Source organism: Coregonus clupeaformis, unplaced genomic scaffold (genome assembly GCF_020615455.1).
Source record: "Coregonus clupeaformis isolate EN_2021a unplaced genomic scaffold, ASM2061545v1 scaf2498, whole genome shotgun sequence".
NCBI lineage: Eukaryota > Metazoa > Chordata > Actinopteri > Salmoniformes > Salmonidae > Coregonus > Coregonus clupeaformis.
The window spans coordinates 16,535-35,076 of NW_025535952.1; the positions used below are offsets into that span (position 1 = coordinate 16,535).

An 18,542-nucleotide genomic window follows, 5' to 3' on the forward strand; every position below is an offset into this window, starting at 1 on the left:
GAGGTGACTGCCTGAGTGAGGCTGAAGGATTGTGGAGTGTGGGGGTTACCACCAAGTTACCACTTTGCTGGTGTTGGTCAGATGGCAACTTGTGCTTCACTGCCTTGAGAAACACCAACGACAACCAGCTCAATTCTCAACATGAAAGAAAGAAAACTGCCACCTTTCAGCTTCAAATCAAAACACACAAACAGTGACAGACCCATTTGGATGCTGACAGAGTATATAAAGAGATACAGTACAGTTTGGAATGAATCATCTCTACAGTGTATTTCAAAATAATGAACTGTAGTGTATAATGAGGAGAAATAAGCAGAGTGCACTGTAACGCTGTGACAGGTCTGTATGTGAGTGGTGTTGTGAGTGTTTGGGGAGGATGAGGACACAGAGAGCGGGCTGGTGATCATGGATGAAACGAAGAGGGCTGTTATGCACAGGAGCACAACAAGGCATACATCCTCCCATGAACTGAGGGAAGAATACAGCCGAAAAACCTCCACCTCCAGCCCCATCACTACCCTTGAAAATCGACAAAATGGCTGCACTGATCCGCTAGGTGTTTATAATTCACCCTGCCATGCCTACCTCTCAGAAGGGCAGTAAGCGTGCAGTGGAAATGATGGGGAATTCCTGCCGTCATGATTCATGTTAGATTGAGAGAAACGTGTTGATTAAACCCAATCATCCCTCCCGCCGAGGTTGGCACAAAAGTATTAGGAGCATCAGAGAGGTATAGGGAATCAAACTTGTCATAGTTTTATTATAAAACTTTGAGAAAAAGTATTAAATATTACACTGATCATGCTCTATATTACAAGCAGCTCCCCTCTCAACCAATAGTGTTCTTTATCTCAGATCCAATGAAACGGTAATAAATTACACACTTTTCCTGTCTTTACAGGTGAAAAGACAATAGAGTATACAATAACTGTACAGGACATAGAAAATAACAAGAACAACACATATAGAAATATGAATGATGCAAGGCTGATGAAAACACACATATCAAATATCCCCCGCGCCCATGTCCTCCTACAGTCCAATGTGACATTTGAATGTCTATTAGTTCAACACCATAAACCAGGGATAATTCACACAGACAATTCGCAGGGAACAGAGACTAATTGAGTGGTTTTATAATACAGAGTAACATTCCTGGTGGAAACCAGTTCATAACCAATATAACAAACAAACCAAAACATTAAATGACCATGCAAGTATAGCAAGAAAGGGAGAGGAACAGTCAACAGTCCATCTTGACCCTTTGTGAGCGTAGGTTGCAGGGATGCTGTTGAGGCCTGGTGAAGGCAGAGGAGGAAGCTGTGGTATTGGAAGGAATGGTAGCCTCCCATGATAATGACAGTGTTAGCCGTGAGCAGGCCAGACCAGACACAGAGAGAGCCCTGGCCAGCACTGCCACCGCTGAGGAATGTCCTTCACAATCATATCAGTCTTTCTCTCTCTGTCCTGATGGAGAGCAGGCTGAGGAGGAGGAAAAACAACTCCATGGTCATGAGTACCCTGACCAGACCAGAACTCGCTCTCTGTATGGGTCCATCCCTCTCTGGGGAGCAGGGGGAGACGTAGGATCTTTATGATCTACAGCAACAACATCCTATACTCTAGCCATGTTCTTCCTGTTTCTCTCCCTGCTGGCTGGAAGTAGGTTGCCTTTGCTGTCTGTACAATTGGCTGTCCCGTTGCCTTCCACAGGGCCACTAGTGCAAATGGGATTTACTGGAATGTAGCTGCGATCTACAGTATTTCATAGCACTGACTGATGCTAAAAATGAGGTGGGGGTCATGAGAGAGGGAGTGGGGGAGTGGAGGGATGCTGACATTTTCTCAAACAAACCAAACAGAGCTGGTCTGGATGGTGAGAGCAGGGGCAGAGTAAACAGAGTGAAGTATGCAGCAGCCCTCTTCAGAGGCCTTTGTTGGTCTGCTCTGCTCCCCCTAAAGTCTGTCTGCTCCCACAACTCCAGGCCCTGTGACTAATTAGCATTCTGAAAAAGTATGTTGAGAATAGGTCGACAACCTCAACCCTGGCTACCCCCTCCTCCCTCCCAACTATGCCGCCAACTCTCGGCCACCACTTCTCTCCACATCTCCCACCTGGCCAGGCAGAGGGAATAAAGCATCTTCTCTGACCCGGCCCCATCCACAGCTCCCTTTACTAGCCTGCAGACATTGATTTTCATTAATGAGTGGTGGGAGTCTGGGGGATCCTCTGTGGCTATACCCAGCGCTAGTTAATGATTTGGCATCATATCTCCCCCGTCTGAGCGGACCTAAGTTCAGTGCTGCTGGCCCAATAGACAGAGGATGTTTCCTCGTCATTATGGGAAAAGAACATACAGTATCCCGGCAGCTGTCAGAATTGCACCAACAAGACACTTGGAGCATACATTACAATGACAAAAACATGACAATATGGGTAAACAAAAATTATTTTTTCATACACAAGTAGGCATGTATTCACAACATGAAGATGTATGGCATGTACACATGTACTGTAGGTACTGTATCTCGTTACACAATAAAGCACCAATGATGAACCATGACAGATAGAGGGACCAGGCCTGATAAGTGCATATGGGAGTTGTGATCAACTTCAAAATGTATTTGTAAAGTATGTATAATGTACAGTATAATTATTGAATCTGCTGAGTTTTTGTGATAGGCATACCGCTACATGTAAAGAGCTTGAAACATGGAGCACATGGAGCACACAAAGCCCATGGTACACCTGACAAATGCTAAATAACATTTGCTCCCTAATAACTTAAAATGTCATCTGAAACCAGGTGCCTTTAAATATACAAAACATGAGTGAGCTAAAATGCAGATATTCTTAGAGCTCTCTTGATGGCTTGGAGTTAGATGTTGACAATATTGGGACATACAACACATATATTTACACAGAGAATGTCATGCAATGATTTGTTGCACTGTATTTCCAGTTATGAGAAGATGCTGCTTTAGCATGAATGTCTTTGCCCACGTTGGCTTCTTTAGCACAACGTATCCAGGAACATGGAGATTCTTTTATTTTATTTTGCTAATCACTATTAGTCAAGTACTCCAGGAACAAAGACTGAGCCTCAGTTCTCTTGTGCATTATGGCGCAAAATGTATTTTGAACCACAGTGTCCTTTAGAATTGTAGTGCAGATTATGCAATTTCCCTCCAATTTGCAGCTAGAGGCTCATGGGAAAAGGAGTCCTCCAATCTTATAGCTTTTTGCCATTGCAGGACTTGCAGCACTGCTGTCCGTAGAACTTGTGATTGCACACACTGTGCTGAGGAACCAGGTGACACCAGCTGAAGAAGTCAACACAAGACTGTTCGTCTGATGGAGAGAAGATCAGGGGGATAGTGTTAATAAACGCGCACAAACAAAAATGCCAGACAGAACTCTACAACAGTTTCTATGAGTTGTTGAAGTAGTTCACCTTTGAGTGTTGGAGCAGGAGCAGGAACGTGGGCAGGTACGTGAACAGGAGGAGCAGGAGGAGGAGCAGGACAGAAGTGTGTGTTGCAGGCCCGGGAGGTTATGGGTCTCTGGTGGTTCAGGCATCCAGCCGCAGGACGTCCCTGTCTCAGACACTGGATAGAACGGGACTGTACCCCTCCCCCACAGGATACAGAACACTGAGAGAGAGCGAGAGAGAGAGAGAGAGAGAGAGAGAGAGAGAAAGAGAGGTGTTGAAGATTGTAAATAGAATAGATTACGAATGCATACACCATGTCCTTTACCTCCAAGCTATGTCTAGGGAGAGGAAAGAGAGCCTGTGTGCATACAGAAATCACAGGCCCCCTGATCAAGGGGAAGTCAGATGTCAGACTGTAAGAGGTTGCCTTGGTAGATACTACATACATATACATGAATACCACCCCCTTTGGGCCTGACAACAGAGAGAGAGAGAGAGAGAGAGAGAGAGAGAGAGAGAGAGAGAGAGAGAGAGAGAGAGAGAGAGAGAGAGAGAGAGAGAGAGAGAGAGAGAGAGAGAATGTTTCACTAAATCCACATCCATTCAACATCAATCCCCATCATGTCTGGGAGAACAGGCAGGGTGGATGGAGAGTGGATATACATACCTGCTGCCAAGGAGAAGAGTACCAGCCCAGGACCACTGCACTGGCTGTCCTTCCTGGGACGACAGGTCGAGGCTCTGGGCACGGCCCCCTGCTGCAGGTCTGCTGGAGCTCCCCAGAGGGTTTGGGAAGGTTCCTGCACCTCCTCATAGGGAACTCTGTGTAGCCCCCCTGTGAATCCCTCTCCCCACAATGCAGCTCTCTCCTTCTGACACCTGGGCCGCAGGATGTGGAGCACTGTGGAGAGAATGGCCAGAGAAGGCACCATTAGCAAACAGAGAACAGAGAGAATAAGACAACGTGAGAACCCTCAGAGAGAAATACAGCTGGTCCCCCAGTGGAGCGAACAAGACAAGGTCACCCCACATCGCCATAGCAACAGTGCTCAACTTATAAAGTGAATGTCTGAATGTCCGTAATGTTTGCATTTGGTATTCAGGCTATTTGCTTTGTTCTGACGAGGGGACACAGCGTCAGCACTCTGGATGTGTATGTTTGTCGCAAGTGCATTTCTGTCTAGACCTCTTCAATGCATGTTGGTGCGTCGGTGTGTACAAGGTTATACAAAGTATGTGTGGGTGTGTTTGTACAGCATGTGCGTCTGTCTGTCTGTCTCCGTGAGTCCCTACCTCGCCCCAGGGTGTTGTGAACCACTGTAGCCGGTCATTCTTGGGGCAGCGGCGCAGAACGCAGGTCTCCTGGGCCTTGGGTTTGTGGTGTGGCTTACACATACTGTCCGGCACCACCACAGCCTTTGCTCCGGGGTCAGTGCTTCTGCAGAACACGCCACGCTTCCTCATCCCACGCCCACACGACTTGGAACACTGAGAGGAGAGCAGAGGAACAGAGGGTCTGGTAAACTCAGCCTGAACTCATACCGGGAGGCACGGTCAGAATGAATTGCGTCTGAACCCTGTGAAGGATGCAGTCAATAAGGGATGCAGTAAGTGCACTGTAAAGTGCACTCTGTCTACAGTCAGACTGAACTATGTCTAAATCACTCTGGGCTCTCTCTGCAAAGAGACACGCTCAACTTGAGATAGCCTGAAAACTCTGAAAAACAGTATAACGTAACTGGGTATGTTTTAAGTATTGAATAAGAAGTGAAAAGACCTGTAATTGAAGTCATTTTATTTGTACCATATACTGTGCACTGCTTAATAAAAGCATATACATCAGATCATGCAGTGAAGAGGAACGTCCCTCCAGTTATCTGTAGTATCACTGACAGACAGGCTTTTACAGAAACAGCAGGTGGAGATCCCTGTCACTACTGACTAAGTTGGAGAACACTGTCACTGATCATAACTATGTATTGTAGCCTCTATACATTTGGCCATGTCAGTTTTGCCTAGCCAACCCTAAATTGAGGAACTCACAATAATGGTGTGTGATTAATGATGATAATATTATTTGCAATAGTTCTCTGCAGTCTGTGTACTGTTCTCAGGCAAGTGAATACACAATTAACCATGTGTCCAGCAGAGGGCAGAGAAGTCCCAAAGTCCTATAGAATCAAATTAAGAAAGATTTCCAAAAAGCCCTTTTTCAAACTGTAATGCCAGTATATGGGCATGTCATGCAGTGTGACCTACCTGTGACCAGGCCCCAGAGCTCCACTCAGGTGGGCAAGCCTGTGTGTGGCAGGGCTGCACCTGGGCTGGGGCGATGACGGGGCACAGGGAGTGGGCCACCACCTCCTCCCGCTGGTACGTCACCTTACGCAAGCACTGGATGTGACGCGTCTGTTGCCCGCCACCACAGGACCGACTGCAGGGCCCCCAGTCCCCTGTCTTCCAGCTGAGGAGAGAAATGGAGAGAGATGTGTCAACCCAAGTACCAAACTAACAAACACTCCTCGAAAAAGAGTGACTGAATTATGAGAAACAGAATGACGGTATACGTCTTAGAGTGACTCATAAACCTGCACATAATTTCACAGTCACACTCACAAACACACACTCTGCAGAATAACTGCTGTACTCAGCACAGTCAGCAGGGAACCTATCCATTCCGATGATTCGGCTGTATACTTTCCCCTCCTAACTTCTGTCATAAGCGTGTCAACCACATGACACAGATCCCTAATCACGGCAAGTAAAACCACAGATTTCCTAAATCTGTATAATTTATTTTGGGTCTAAACACACCCATCACTCTCTCCCCTGTGCCCACAGGAGAGACAGAGACACATGCACACACACACACAGGCATATACACATGTACCCACACACACAAACATACTGCACGTGTGCTGTAATAGCATCTGTGCCCACCTCTACACGCAGCACACACGAGAATCTAAACATAAACATAAACAGTACATCACTGGGGGCGACCTCACAGCCATCCAGGACCTCTATACCAGGCGGTGTCAGAGGAAGGCCCTAAAAATGGTAAAAGACTCCAGCCACCCAAGTCATCGACTCTGCTACCGCACAGCAAGCGATACCGATGCACCAAGTCTGGAACCAACAGGACCTTGAACAGTGCAGTGTTTTGCAAAAGTATTCATCCCCCTTGGCGTTCTTCCTATTTTGTTGCATTACAACCTGTAATGTAAATTGATTTTTATTTGCATTTAATGTAATGGACATACACAAAATAGTACAAATTGGTGAAGTCAAATGAAAAAAATAACTTGTTTCAAAAAATGATAGAAAATAAATAACGGAAAAGTAGTGCGTGCATATGTATTCACCCCCTTTGCTATGAAGCCCCTAAATAAGATCTTGTGCAACCAATTACCTTCAGAAGTCACATAATTAGTTAAATAAAGTCCACCTGTGTGCAATCTAAGTGTCACATGATCTCAGTATATATACACCTGTTCTGAAAGGCCGCAGAGTCCGCAACACCACTAAGCAAGGGGCACCACCAAGCAAGCGGCACCATGAAGACCAGGGAGCTCTCCAAACAGGTCAGGGACAAAGTCGTGTAGAAGTACAGATCCAGGTTGTGTTATAAAAAAATATCCGAAACTTTGAACATCCCACGGAGCACCATTAAATCCATTATTAAAAAATTAAAAGAATATGGCACCACAACAAACCTGCCAAGAGAGGGCCGCCCACCAAAACACACGGACCAGGCAAGGAGGACATTAATCGGAGAGGCAACAAAGAGACTAAAGATAACCTTGAAGGAGCTGCAAAGCTCCACAGCGGAGATTGGAGTATCTGTCCATAGGACCACTTTAAGCCGTACACTCCACAGAGCTGGGCTTTACAGAAGAGTGGCCAGAAAAAAAGCCATTGTTTCAAGAAAAAAATAAGTAAACACGTTTGGTGTTCGCCAAAAGGCATGTGGGAGACTCCCCAAACATATGGTAGAAGGTACTCTGGTCAGATGAGACTAAAATTGAGCTTTTTGGCCATCAAGGAAGACGTTATGTCTGGCGCAAACCCAACACCTCTCATCACCCGAGAACTCCATCCCCACAGTGAAGCATGGTGGTGGCAGCATCATGCTGTGGGGATGTTTTTCGTCGGCAGGGACTGGGAAACTGGTATGAATTGAAGGAATGATGGATGGCGCTAAATAAAGGGAAATTCTTGAGGGAAATCTGTTTCAGTCACCCAGAGATTTGAGACTGGGACGCAGGTTCACCTTCCAGCAGGACAATGACCCTAAGCATACTGCTAAAGCAACACTCAAGTGGTTTAAGGGGAAACATTTAAATGTCTTGGAATGGCCTAGTCAAAGCCCAGACCTCAATCCAATTGATAATCTGTGGTATGACTTAAAGATTGCTGTACAAAAGCGGAAACCATCCAACTTGAAGGAGCTGAGCAGTTTTGCCTTGAAGAATGGGCAAAAATCCCAGTGGCTAGATGTGCCAAGCTTATAGAGACATACCCCAAGAGACTGGCTCTACAAATTATTGACTTTGGGGGGGGGAGTGAATAGTTATGCATGCTCAAGTTTTCTGTTTTGTTGTCTTATTTGTTGTTTGTTTCACAATAAAAAATATTTTGCATCTTCAAAGTGGTAGGCATGTTGTGTAAATCAAATGATACAAACCCCCCAAAAATTCATTTTAATTTGAGGTTGTAAGGCAACAAAATAGGAAAAATGCCAAGGGGGGTGAATACTTTCACAAGCCACTGTAGCTACCCGGACTATCTGCATTGACCCTTTTTTACGAACTATTTATTTTTACTCATCACATATGCTGCTGCTACTGTTTATTGTCTGTCACTTTATTCCTAGTTATATGTACATATCTACCTGAATTACCTCATACCCCTGCACGTCGACTCGGTACTGGTACCACTTGTATATAGCCAAGTTATCGTTACTCATTGTGTAACTATTATTACTTTTATTATTACGTGTTTTACTTTTCTATTATTTCTCTATTTTCTATCTCTGCATTGTCGGGAAGGGCCCGTAAGTAAGCATTTCACTGTTAGTTCACACCTGTTGTTTACGAAGTATGTGATTAATACAATTTGGTTTGATTTGTATACAACATACTAAAACAGTGCAAGGTTTCCACCATACAGTAAAAGGCTAACCTTGTACAACATGAACACCCTCAGGGCTACCAGATGCCTGACTCTCACCTTCAGTTAACCCCATAGCTCCCCTTAGAGCTCCCCTTAGCCCAACTCTCCTCTCCCCTGGCCTGGTCTGGTCTGGCTGTAGGGAGGGACAGGATCCTACACTCAGCGTCTCCACTAGTTGTGGCCTTCTGGTATCTCTGGATAATTCTCAGCCTCTGATGAAAGCAGCCTGCCTCTAAAATAGACTGTGTCTTGGCATTTGGGGCGAAGGGAGATTAGCGCAAATGACTGCTCTGACAACCACATGACCAGAGGGCATGGAGGATGGACAGCTGACTCAGTCGAGTTCTGAGGCTCCGGTGCCGACCAGCCACTCCTACTGCCCTTCTGTCAGACCTTTCATTTCCCTTCAAACCCAGCTCTGATAAATGAGGGAGAAGGCTAAACTGCAATTTGGAGGGGAGAAACACGACCCTTCTAGCAAAGCACCGGTTCAGATTTCTCCTCTCTCTTTTTTTCACTGCCATATAAATAACAATATGTCATTGGAATGAGGTTGAACTACTGTGCTTCACTACAAACCAAAGTTGGCTTAGCTGTAATTTGTTTTCTGGACTCTTTCAATAACTTCGCATATTTCCAGCCATACAATTTAACTTGAAACATTTTGGGAATATTGAGAAATACTGGATGGCTTTACATTCTTGCAGTGGTTACATTTTACTGTCATGGTATGGGCTGCATTTCACTGTCAAACATTGACTTTCCATCTGATACATAATCTGATAGATAAGTTACTATACTAACCAAATTCACGTGTAATGTAGCAGTGAAAGATCTTGCACAGCAACCAAAAGCACCTCAGGTTAGAACTTCAAGCACCACTCTAAACAGCAGCCTCTCTGAGCACCTTCTCCTCCTTCTTCCTCCTCCTCCTCCTCCTCCTCCCTGCTCTGGGCCTGCCTGCTGATGTCTCCCTGTTTCTCCCATGGTTTGGTGCACGTGCCACAACTACCCAGGAAGAGCAAGGTAAGTAACTCTACAGCTGCAGCCTGCCTCCAGGAATCTTCTTCAGAGCATTAAATAAACTATAAACTAAATAAATAATCAAGTCAAATAAATAAAAAGTAACATTGAGAGAGACAGAGAGAAGAAAGGAGAGAGAGAGAGAGAGAGAGAGAGAGTAGAAACGGATGCACAAGGGGAACTGCAAAACTCTTTAAGGCATTAACATTTCTCTTTACGGTGACATCCTGGACTGGCAGATAAAGTTGGCTGCTAGCGGGCCTCGTGGTGTTTGATCTTGCCATGCCCCACACCGCACAGAAGCCAGTGGCCCTTGCAGGCAAGCCTGCATCGTCTGGTTGAGGCTGGGGCCCAATACCGGTGCTGGGGCTGGAGTTGGCGCAATAGGGCTGGGACTGAGTGCTGGATTCCTGGCTGGCTAGACTGATCTGGCCCTGTGGGGATCCAGACTCTCTCTCTATAATAAAACATGGACAGACCTGTCAGCACTGCAGATATTTCGCTGGAAAGAGGCCTCTTTCACGCTCCTCCTTTTCTGTTTTTGATAGCATGCCCATACAGTTTGGAAGTATTTGTAAAAGGCATCCCATAAATCCTGACACTTAATCAGCGGGAAACAGGGTCCACTGATTCAGGAGTCTGGTACTGATGAACAGGACTCTGCTCTTGGATTTATGTTGATGATATCATTCACCTGGACGGCACAATTCCTCTCCAGCTCACACGGGGGGAGGTCATTAGTGGTCTGGTCCATTTAAACCTTTCCCCTAGATAACAGATATAGTCTGACCCAGATTATAGGAAAGAAACCCCCTCAATGGTGGGAACCTCACAAAAAAACAGTGGCAGCATGTTTAAGTTGTAACTGATAGCGCCCTGGCTGTTTCGGGTCTTAGCCTTCTATACAGTGATGGAGCCGCCTGTGGAAATGTGACGTCGTAAAAATGTGACATTTTTACGACATTAGTCCCCTGAGCACAGAAGAAAGTGAGTGTTTTAAGTGGTCTAGCACCAGGCCTACAACATGACTGAGAGATAATGATGTAGAATAGAATGATGAACCAACTCACTCCACAAGATGCTACAGTACTGTACTGACACAACAACACAGACACCAAAGGCACTCACTGACTCCCACCAGGCTTAGAGTTGTTTCAATTACCCACTGTTATTGAACGATTTGTCAAGGTTTGGACAGAGAAAGCTGCACTGGTTATTATTGTTTCTTTAAGGAAACAGTCATATGGTCCTGATTTCCCCCTCACCCACCATCACTCATATATGCTGTACTGTAACGTTAGTGTAGGCGTGGGACTTCAGACAACACAGGCAGACAACAACAAGGAGAGGATGACAGGCGGGTGGTGAGAGAGAGACGTTTGTCATCTCTTTGTCAGTGTGTCAGGCTCAAAGAGTCTCTCTACTGACGGGTTCATGGCTGTTCCTTTGAAGCAGGAGCATCGTAAATCGCGCCAGTCCCATAGGAGCTGAATGGATTGTCACTGGAGCAGAGCTCAAAGTGAAGTCCCTTCAATATCCCAACTTTTATTTGCAAAGTTGAGAATAGCATCCAGTGTCTGAAGAAAAGGATGAGATCAACCAAAATGTCTGAAATGATTCCTGGTGCCCAGTAAGTGTCTGGAAATTACTTTTACTGGTCTGTCGTGGTTGTAGAAAATTGTTGACTATCCCAACTTAGCAGACAGCTGTAAATAATGGGCTAATAATTGAATCTGTGATCTCTGTCTGGCTTTTTCTAGCATCTTCACTCTTTCTCTCCGGTGGTGAAGACCAGTCATTGAGGAGAAACAAGAGCCTGTGGTGGTCTTCTCCAGAGCTGTCTCGGTGCTGAACCTTATCAGTGCGAGCAGTACTCAGACGGCCAGGCAGAGTGAAATTGAGCATGAGAGGGGCTGGGCGGCTCTCTCCTGTGGCCTGGCCCAGAAGCTGTGGCTTTGAGCGGGGGCCAGCGCTGGGAATACCAGGCCGGCCTGCCCCTGTCTGGAGGGTATGTTAATCCTGTTTGGTTTGGGAGCCGGAGCCTTGGGTAGGGAACGTACGGGGCTCTCCAGCAGGACGCGACAGGGAGAGAAGGCTGAGTGGTCCCTGCCCACAGCAAAGAGACCACACCAGCATCCCAGACCAAGCCACAGCAGCTCGGAACCAATGGAACTACAGCACAGAAAGTAGTCTGAGGTTGTGGTGTGTGTCAGAAAGAGAGACAGACAGACAGACAGACAGACAGACAGACAGACAGACAGACAGACAGACAGACAGACAGACAGAGTTACTTACTAGGCTGGGCAGGGCTGCGTGTTGCACAGGTGAGAGCCGAGCACTGGTCTGGTCTGAGGGTTGCACTGTGTCGAGTTGACTTGGGTCCACTGATCTTGCAAACAGATGGCTTTTGTCGAGATCCGACCTGAAAGAGAGAAAGAGAGAGAAAGAGAGAGAGGCAGACAGACATAATTCTTATCAGTTTTCCTTGTCTTTTACAACCACTGAAAAGGTCACACAAAGCCCACACTCTTCTCTTGTCTGAGCAACACAGGGAGGGCTTGACAACTAAAGTAAAGTATGAACGAAATAGTGACAGGGTGCAGATAGCGATCTCTGCTCTAAGCTTGTCTTTCTGTCTGCTCTGTCTGCTGTCACCCTCCCTACTGGGATAGAGTGAATAGAGTAAGGGGGCCACTGATCCAGGCTCACATATAAAACACACACAAATACACACATTCGCTGACATACATTGATTAGTGAATAGGATAGAGTACTCTGGGAGGTCTGTAAAGGACCAAGGGAGACTGTGCAACCTTTTCACTGTCGCTTACAAAGATGCTTTTGATAAGCCAGAATGCACTTCCTGCTACCCCAATGCGCCACACACACACACACACACACACACACACACACAGACTTCTCTCATCCTGGGCTCACCTCCAGCACACAGGGCAGAACAGTCGGAGCGAACCACTCCCCATGTGTAGTTGGGTTTCCTCTCACTGCGGGGCAAGGTGTACTCCCACACCACACCCGGGTTCTTACCCTGCAGCAAGATCTGAGGGAGAGGGAAAGAGGGAGAATATGACAGTGAGGTATTGGATCTGTCTTAGCACCTCCACAAGTGTGGTTAGCAGTCATTCCCCTCCCTGCCAAAATAGACAAGTCTAAGGATACCCTGAAGTGGTTCTAAGCAATGGACCATAGAGAATTAAAATGAAAAACTTGTGAAGTGGCAGGAAACTGGTGACTTGGTGACAATGGCGGTGTGGAACTGTGTGAGTGTGCGTAGTGGCAAGGCACTGCATGCAGTGCTGTGTGCAAGTGTGGTGAATCAGGCATTGTAACGCCGGTGTGTGGGTGATGTGTGTGTGTGCTGTAAGTCGCTCTGGATAAGAGCGTCTGCTAAATGACTAAAATGTAAATGTGTGTGTGTGTGTGTCAGTTTGTGTGTGGCCCTTGTAAGGGTCCAATAGACAAAGCTCTGTGACTGAACTGAAAAGTGACCACTTGGCAGACCTAGATGTTGGGTCATGGAGCACAGACTGGGGTTGCTTCTAATGGAGTGGAAAGCTCTCTCTCAAAATGAAGGGCTGCTTTGTTCCCCATAGACTTGGCCAAAACTTTTTGGGGTCAATATTCAAACCACCAAACTGAGGGATTTGTTGACAATGCCCAGCAGCATTGACACTGAATTAATAGATTTAGGCATGCAAGCAAATAGCAAATAATTTACCTATGACAAGTAATTGTCTCTAATATCAAACTCTAACATTTGACTCAAATGTTGTTGTGTATGTAAACCAGTAAGAGATACACACACATAATTTAATTACTACAGAGGGTTCGGAGTTTTACCAGTTAAATGTGCTAACAGCCTCAGCCCTCACTGTAGATTATCCTTATTGTAGTCTAACTAGAGTACAGACAGGGGGTTTACACATGGAGAAGACATCTGCGGTGTCAGATTAACAAGGTTATAGTCTGAAGGTAAGGTCCTCCTGTTCAATGTACTGGGATCAGATAAAATGACTGTACATCTGTCCCGTGGGCACGGTCAGCGATATGAACTTGATGTGCATCCAGATAGATGTTGAAACGCGCTCTCCAAAGCGCAGTGAAGCAGGACATGAGAACGTGAGACTGCTCTGTACTGAGTTGTACGGGCTCCAAAGGCACTCTCCAGTGAGTCCACAACAGGTAACAGAAACCAAGAACCTCAGCAGTAGGCATGGTGAGAACCAAATTGGATTTAAAGCGTTATCAGAGGAGTCGTTGCAGAGAGGGTTTGGGGGAAAGAGAAAGAGAGTCTAAATATATTGCCCTGGAGCTGTGCCATTGGACCCTTCACGCTAGCCTGTCCAGGACCGGTCCAAATTTACAGCTGGCACTGCACAGCAAACACAAGTTCCAGAACGCGGCACCAGGGGCTCCCCTGTCAATCTGGAGCCCAGAAAGCCACCTGACATCAGACACAACACGAGACAGCTCTCCCTAGGATAGTCCACAGCCCTAACTGCTCTCTCCCCACCTCCACCTCCATCCAAGCCTAATTCACTGTGCATGACTGCTCTCTGATATGCCGCAGTGGTTTCAAACAGACAAAAAATAACAATTTAACAACATCTCAACTTGCCATTCTCACATACTTTGAGTATTAATTTCACTGTAGCTCTCATTAGGCTAAGGGGGAAATTATGATGAATTACAGTGTGGCAGACATGGCTACAACTCCCCAGCATCACCTGCTGCCTGCCTGCTGCCCAGGTCCACAATCCTTTGCTCTGGACTGGCGTGATCCCACCGAACACCTTGCCACAAGAATGTCAATACAGAGAATAATCCCTATTCTGTTTCAAATAAGATCCCTAGAGCTCACCATATGTTATGTCTCGTTTATCCCTGCCTTTCTCCTTCCAATCTCCTGTCTGATTAGGCTATATACATGAACACTGTGTCAGTTTACCCTCACCACTCTTCAACATTTGTTTTCATATATTGTTTCTAGCCGAGTCAGGGTCTCAGAACCATCAATAACGGTCTAGTTTTCCACGACAGCATAAAAGGATCTGCCAGGCTCAGTGGATACCAAGTTTCCTTCCCCTTCTGTTGCCTTTTAAATTGGAACGTATTTAAGTCTCTCTCTGTGCCTTGACCCAAGCTCTTCAGATCTACACAGTTCAATTGCAGAATTCATTTAATCTTTTAATCTGGGTCCCTCTTTCTTGTTTTTGTAATTACGGAACATACTTAGAGAGATTAATGTCCTCTCATCTGCAGATCAGCGACCTGCTACTGCTAACCCTGCTAGTGGACACATGACTCTCAGGCTACATGGGAGAAACCATGTCAGTGCAGGACTAAGCACTTTAAAGTCGATCAAATCAGGTCAGTTCAACTGTGTGTGGTGATGTAAAGCTAACAAAAACATGTCTACATTGTAACTACATGGTCAAATCCCCCCTTTCTGCAAAATGATAAAAATTACTAAAAGGCATTCCAGGGATTTCACTATTGCATTTCTCCTATATTTAAAGACGCCGTTGAAACTTGAGCTCTCAGTTCACAGGTAGCCTGAGGCCGAGGGCTCTGTCCAAACTAGCTTTTACATTACTTTCGCCTTTGGTGGATGGATAACAAACCAAACTTTCCAAACTCACCTGGTTTTCCCCCTCTGTTTCTAAGAAGAGTTCAAAGGGCATGTGAAAAAAAGCATGCCACTGTTTACATAGCTATCTGTGGAATATATCCTCCACCTCTCAACACCCTAACTCTTAAATATACAGACTACAGCATGAGCAACCTTGAGAGTCACTTATTCTCCAAGGACAATCAATAACACTTATTTCCATTCGACTGTCAGGAGCTTAATTTCTATTCTTTGTCGACCATCAGTTGCAGCAATGTGTGACGACAAGTAATGGCTTGCTTTTACCTCAGAGCTTAGGCCTCTGCTCTGACAGACAAAGGTAATAGAGGGTGTGTAAACTGTGCAGTGTCTGTGTCCAACCAGCTGCTATGTCTACATCCTTATTAACAGCACGTTTTAAAAGGAAAACACTACATACTAGTGCCTGTGACACATAAGGTGAGGTGTCCACTTTGACCTGGATGGTGAATATGGAGGCATGATGGCCCGTTTATCCTAATTGACCACTTTTTCTCCCTTCTCTCTCTGTTGGCCACCGCTTTGAGATGCTTGACACCTCTCCCTGCCACTCAATTGAAGTTAAAGCCGCTGGCCTGGTTTCAGATCAATCTTGCGGAATGTGCAGAATTGTATTATTCTTTTGCATGAATCTGGAAGTTCAAAGCGCATGGCGAGCTGTTTGAACCCCAGACCTCTTGATTATAGAGATGAAAGCCCCGACGACATCAGAATCAGGACACAATTAATCCTGAACAGTAGCGTTACTCCCCTGTACCACTCGTTGTTGTTGGGAGTTTTCTACTTTTTCCCGCCCACCCTGCACTTCAGCCCGGCCTTGTTTTCATCTGAGTGAGCGTCCGAGCGCTGTGCCAAGGCCCTGTCACCGCTAATTCGCTAACGGACGTCAGGGCAGACGGGGACGGAGGGGCAACTTACTTCAAAGACCAGGGTCTCATTAGTGGGTCCAGCCGTGTACAGGCTCTCTGGGCGGTTGAAAGAGCGCTGATAGTCAAACACCGTCCCACCAAACTGGAACTTTCCAGGCCAGTCCACCGTCCAGTCCCCTGTCAGATAGTACTTCCTCTTCAGGGTGCGCACAGCCAGGTAGCTGGTGGAGATCTCCATCTCCTGAACACGGATGCTCCTTGCTCCAGGTGGGATGGTCACCATGGCGTAGTATTCTGAACAGGAAGAGAAAGAGCTTATTTACCTTGTGAGAGTCAGGAAATTGTTTAATTAGAGATTTATTAATTTTTTTACATGACAACACTCATTACAGTGGTGTACAGAACACAATTTGTATAACAATTCCATGCAAGCAACAGACTGTCCTGGGTATATTCAAGTATTTTATTGGGATGGATTCTCATCAAGACCAAAACGCAAAAAACACCTTCCAACTAAAAACTTCCCTGGTTTTAATCTTACCTTCGTACATTGAATTACAAAGTGTTTTATATAACCTGATCATATGGTGCCGTGTTTTCAGTAAAGAGGTGAGACAGTAAGCTTAATTCACTGAGACAGCATAAACCATTATAACTCTCTGTAGTATACAGCTGCCCTGGTGTAACAACGCATGCAAGCTGCCACATACATAACTTTCCACTCTATTAGAAGCAACCCCAGCCTGTGCTCCATGACCCAACATCTAGGTCTGCCAAGCGGTCACTTTTCGGTTCAGTCAGAGAGCTTTGTCTATTGGACCCTTAAAGGGCCACACACACACAGTGATCTGGAAAGGTTGCTCTTAGCCAGTTGTGAGAGTATAGTATGAGGTCTGGAGGAAGGTACTGTCTCCCCCACAGTGGCATCTGCTAGAGAATTCACCCTGTCATGTTCAGATAACTCTGCCCCAATAACACTTTGCCAGAACTGTCCTACAACAGAGCTCCTCCTCTCTCCCACTGAATCAAATTGACATGTCAGTCTTCTTGATTGACGTACCGTTAGCTCGGTGCTGGAGGACGTACTGGCCTTTGAAGAACTTGCAGGTGGAGTTGTCCCCTCTACAAACTCCACAGGCATCCAAAGTTGCCTTTGAGCCCAGGACCTGGTCACAACCCACCGGCTGCAGGATGGAAGAAACAGAAGGAACTTAGATGACACAGACAGCATCCTGTGTTCTATATCACATTCAGTAGACTTAGATGTAGTTCATGTGTTGCTGTACATCATGTTCCTCAAATCTGCACTTTACCTCACAGACTCCTTCGATGCACACGTCCCCTTTGTGGTCTGAGCAGGATGTCCCATCCTTGACTTTGCTGGCCATGGCAAAGAAGAAGTCAAAGTCCTCAGCGATGCAGTACAGCTTGCAGATATCCTCAGCTACAGAGGACATAGAGAAGATTTAACATATGTCATAAACAAGATCATGGAGGTAATTCTGCACCTGTGCATTAACCAATTCCTCCTTCCCAGGTGTGAGTCTCCAGGTCTATATAGAGCACAAACCACCTCTATGTCACTGGTACACTCCATATTACAATGTGGGGCAAAGGACAGGCACATGGTAATGAAGGAACCGTACTCGCCAATTGATGAGGCAAGATAAGAGCCAATCGATGGGGTACTGGTGAAGACTGTATTCAGGGTTCTATTGTGTTAACGATGCATGTCCACTGCAGTGCAATGTGTGGTCCCTCTGGGGACTGAAGAAGTAGCATACCTCTGCCACAATTCACATACTTCAGACCTGAAAGGATGTTACAAATGGGCCCATAAAACAGGGAATGCAGAGAGGGCAGCTTCTCCACAGGTCTCACACAGAGTTTCAGACATGGGCCAAGTACCGGGATCTACTGTACAACACACAGACACAGTCACTGACTAATGACAGGGGTGTTACCAGCAGCATTGCAACAGCCTGGAGGCAAAAGGCATCATTATCTGACCTATTCAGATTCCTTCCACCATTCAGATTCCTTCCATCTTGTCTTAAAATCAATCTCGTACATTACTGATGATGTGAACCACTGAATGCCTTACAGAAGCATCTTATGAATTTCTAGTTGACATTCCATGTTAGTAATTCACATCCGTAGGCCAAGGCACTTGATTTCATAAAGTCTATTGGATATGGTGCTTAGAGCCCAGTTAGACCAGGGTAAGACTGCCTTTACCTCCTGGTAACTCGGCATGTCCTCTGAAATGATGCCAAGTTCAGACACCACAGGCTGCCCTGGGGGCTGGGCCTTCGGGAGTGTCCCTCCACAGGGAGAGAGAGAGAGGAGGGAGAGCGGTGTGGAACCACTCTA

General features: G+C 46.0%; 1 protein-coding gene across 1 annotated transcript in view; it reads right to left on the minus strand.

Moving 5' to 3' along the window:
- Positions 1-733: 733 nt before the first annotated feature.
- The window catches only part of adamts18 (ADAM metallopeptidase with thrombospondin type 1 motif, 18), a gene marked incomplete at its 5' end in the record, with an annotated part of 53,654 nt that continues 35,845 nt past the window's right edge, over positions 734-18,542 (minus strand). The window contains 10 exons of the mRNA XM_045219571.1: positions 734-3,352; positions 3,456-3,654; positions 4,102-4,335; positions 4,728-4,922; positions 5,694-5,898; positions 11,928-12,054; positions 12,570-12,690; positions 16,219-16,463; positions 17,230-17,353; positions 17,483-17,613. Coding sequence (XP_045075506.1) covers positions 3,234-3,352; positions 3,456-3,654; positions 4,102-4,335; positions 4,728-4,922; positions 5,694-5,898; positions 11,928-12,054; positions 12,570-12,690; positions 16,219-16,463; positions 17,230-17,353; positions 17,483-17,613 — 1,700 coding nt within the window. The remainder of the gene's footprint in view (positions 3,353-3,455; positions 3,655-4,101; positions 4,336-4,727; positions 4,923-5,693; positions 5,899-11,927; positions 12,055-12,569; positions 12,691-16,218; positions 16,464-17,229; positions 17,354-17,482; positions 17,614-18,542) is intronic.